A 3,044-nucleotide genomic window follows, 5' to 3' on the forward strand; every position below is an offset into this window, starting at 1 on the left:
CGGGGGCAGGGGGACGGTGAGGGAGGGGGTGAGCCATAACTGCAGCGCCTGCGGTTTGGATGACGAGTGGGAGTGGGCCCCGTAGGCCGGGTGCGTCTGGGTGACGCCGGCCTTAGGGGCATTCCCGAGGCCTCTGGGCTTAGTGAGTTCTGTTTTCCGGCTCCTCCCCGCAGCCTCCGGCTGTTTGCTACCCCCTCCCTCTTTGAGTCTCCCCTGGGGTGACACGCCCCATCATTTGCCCCAGGTGTTCCCTCCGGGGACTGCGCTCGGGAGGGAGGGCGTAATCCTCCTGCCGTCCTGGCCCTGGACGCAGCGAAGCTGGGGAGACTACAACTCCCAGAGGTCTCGGGGCTGCGGCTCTCGTGTCTGGCCTGGACCCTTGTGTTAGTGACAAATCGGTCGGCCAATGGCTTCAGAAGCTGAACTCAGTGTCGATATCCGAGGCCAATCGCTGGGCGGTTGGAGGGATGTTTCCTATTTTGAGGCATCCACTCAGGGAAAAAAAATGGAATTGAAAGGGAAAATGTTTCAACCCAGCTTTCAGTCTAAAAAAGGAGAGAATGCGTTCTTTTCTTTTAAAAAGAGATCTGTGATCCAGTTTTCTCTGCTTTAGCTTGCACTATTCTGTGTGTTCTGTCATTTGTGGACAATATTTCCTGGTTTCAGATTGTCGATGTTATTGTTGGGAAAGACGAAAAAGGCAGAAAGATCCCAGAATATCTGATCCATTTTAATGGTTGGAACAGAAGGTGAGTGTACTTGTTAAACGGGATTGAAAATTGATCATCTTTGCAGCACAGGAACATTGCAAGCTTAAGTTTTAGAAACACTTGTAGAGAAGAATCACTTCCTGTTNCTGCTTTTTTTTTTTTTTTTTTAATCAAACCCTGCCTATTCTGAAGAAGGATTGCTTTCAAGTCAATTGTATTTGGATTCTGGAAACCCTAGTTGTTTCTGTGTTTGAATGAGTTCCTTTTTCAGTTTATTTGCATCTTTTTTGTGTGATTTTAAAATATTTAGTGTTCGAAAACTTCAGTACTTCTGGGACACTTGTGTTTCTGTGAGGAGCCTTTAGAATTTGTTTCAAACTAAACTAAAATACTGAATTTTATATCTCTTTTCTCTTTTTTTTTTTCGTTTGTTTGATTAGCTGGGATAGATGGGCAGCTGAAGATCATGTCCTTCGTGACACTGATGAAAATCGGAGATTACAGCGTAAATTGGCAAGGAAAGCTGTAGCTCGCCTGTAAGAATACAAACGTCATGAAATAAACGTTATTCACTGTGTTTTCTCTTAGTGTTTCGAGTTTTTTAAATATAAAAGTAAAAATACGATGAACTTGGCTTGTTAAATAAACGTATACGTTTTAAGCGTGTTAGTGGGGAATTGCTATCGTGGTCTAAATGCCATGTTTTCCGAGAGGTTACTGTGGAATCTTCCAAAGTGGCGATGAACATTTATGTTCTAGGATTTAATGATTTTGGGGTCCCTAAGAATCACTGCTATCATTTCTTGTTTGTCNGTGAGCAGTGTTTGTTTTCTTTCAGAAGAAGCACAGGAAGAAAGAGACGCTGCAGGCTGCCTGGTGTTGACTCTGTCTTAAAAAGCCTCCCTGTTGAAGAAAAAGATGAAAATGATGAAAACTGTGAGTGGCTCGACTTTGTTTTTCCCTGGCTAAAAGAACTTGTACCTCGTAGTTTTGTACCGCAGGATTGAGGAGGAGGATTCACTGCAGTTACAGACAGGGAACCATTTCAAGCTCTTTAAGTGTAAGGTCTCCCCTTTTGTTTTTGACAATTCGAGTAGCAGTGAGTCCTGCTCCTGACCACTGCCTGTTGGGCCAATGACTTTCTCTGTGCTGACCCCTCATGTTTCCTCCCTGCCACTTCCTGGGCCTTGACCCCAGTTTCCAAACACTTTCAGATCATGAACTTGTGTGGGTTTTCCCTTCAGAGAAATTACTGTTCTATTATTTCTCGAAGTGAATTTCTGTTCCGAAAGACCCACTATTTGTGGATCTTTTATATTCAGCCTTTAAAATACACGCAGGATACAGTTAATTATTGCCAGGGGCGGGACACACGCCACCGTAACGAATTATAAGCGTAAAGGTTACGGAAGCATATGTGCCGGTTTGCCTGATATTTTCTGTTTTACCTAGCAATAAGCAGCACCTCTGACGACAGTAGTGAAGAAAAGGATGAAGAAATAAGTGAAGAAAGTGATATTGAAGAAAAGACGGAAGTGGTATAAAGTTTTTATTGTAAAATCTCTGTCTTAGGTATATATTTAGTGGTAAAATTGTGTGACAACATTCTCCAGTTGTGGATCATTTTTCCAAAAATGCATTTGTTTAACCAGGTATGATAGAATTGTACTTGATCTTTAAGGGAAAATAACCTTTATTTATATTTGTAGTCACCATATGAACCTCTTGGTGGCTCTTTTTACCCATAAAGTGTTTTCAGGAATCATGGTTACCTCTTCCTTTACAATGAAATCATGAACTTTAGTTTTATAACGGTGATGAGTTTTTAAATGCCGTGTATCAGAGTTCGGCATCTTCTGCCTTCCTTCAAAGTTAACATCCATCTCACTGCCAGCGTTGAAAGGGGGGAAGCAAAGTAAGCATTTGCAATGTGCTTAGTGCCCTAAACCCGTTAACCTTTGGCCTCTCATGCGCCTTTCTCTAGGCCACATGGCATCATTACTGGTAATTACTGGTATGAATGTTGAGCATTAACTGGGTTTGTTTCATAGGAGGCTCTCACGTGTTGGTCTTTGGATATAGACCCTTGTGTTTTAAGTAGTCAAAGATGCAATTGTGATATTGCAGAAGGAAGAACCGGAGCCGCACACAAAAAGGGAAATGGAAGAAAGAACAATAACCATCGAAATCCCTGAAGTTCTGAAGAAAAAGCTGGAGGATGATTGTTACTATATCAACAGGAGGAAACGGGTATGCGGGGAGGGGGGGGGTAGTCAGGGCACAGAAAATATGGGTCTGTGATAGAGCTTTTGTTTAGCCATATGTTGCAATCAC

At 42.9% G+C, this 3,044-nt stretch overlaps 1 protein-coding gene across 1 annotated transcript in view; it reads left to right on the plus strand.

Moving 5' to 3' along the window:
- Nucleotides 1–579: 579 nt before the first annotated feature.
- Nucleotides 580–3,044, plus strand: part of MSL3 (MSL complex subunit 3) — a gene marked incomplete at its 5' end in the record, with an annotated part of 12,829 nt that continues 10,364 nt past the window's right edge. The window contains 5 exons of the mRNA XM_077761394.1: nucleotides 580–749; nucleotides 1,151–1,246; nucleotides 1,549–1,646; nucleotides 2,163–2,248; nucleotides 2,838–2,960. Of these exons, the coding sequence (XP_077617520.1) occupies nucleotides 580–749; nucleotides 1,151–1,246; nucleotides 1,549–1,646; nucleotides 2,163–2,248; nucleotides 2,838–2,960 (573 nt within the window). The remainder of the gene's footprint in view (nucleotides 750–1,150; nucleotides 1,247–1,548; nucleotides 1,647–2,162; nucleotides 2,249–2,837; nucleotides 2,961–3,044) is intronic.

The sequence above is a fragment of the Crocuta crocuta genome, unplaced genomic scaffold, assembly GCF_008692635.1.
Source record: "Crocuta crocuta isolate KB4526 unplaced genomic scaffold, BGI_CrCroc_1.0 scaffold224, whole genome shotgun sequence".
In the NCBI taxonomy this organism is placed as follows: domain Eukaryota; kingdom Metazoa; phylum Chordata; class Mammalia; order Carnivora; family Hyaenidae; genus Crocuta; species Crocuta crocuta.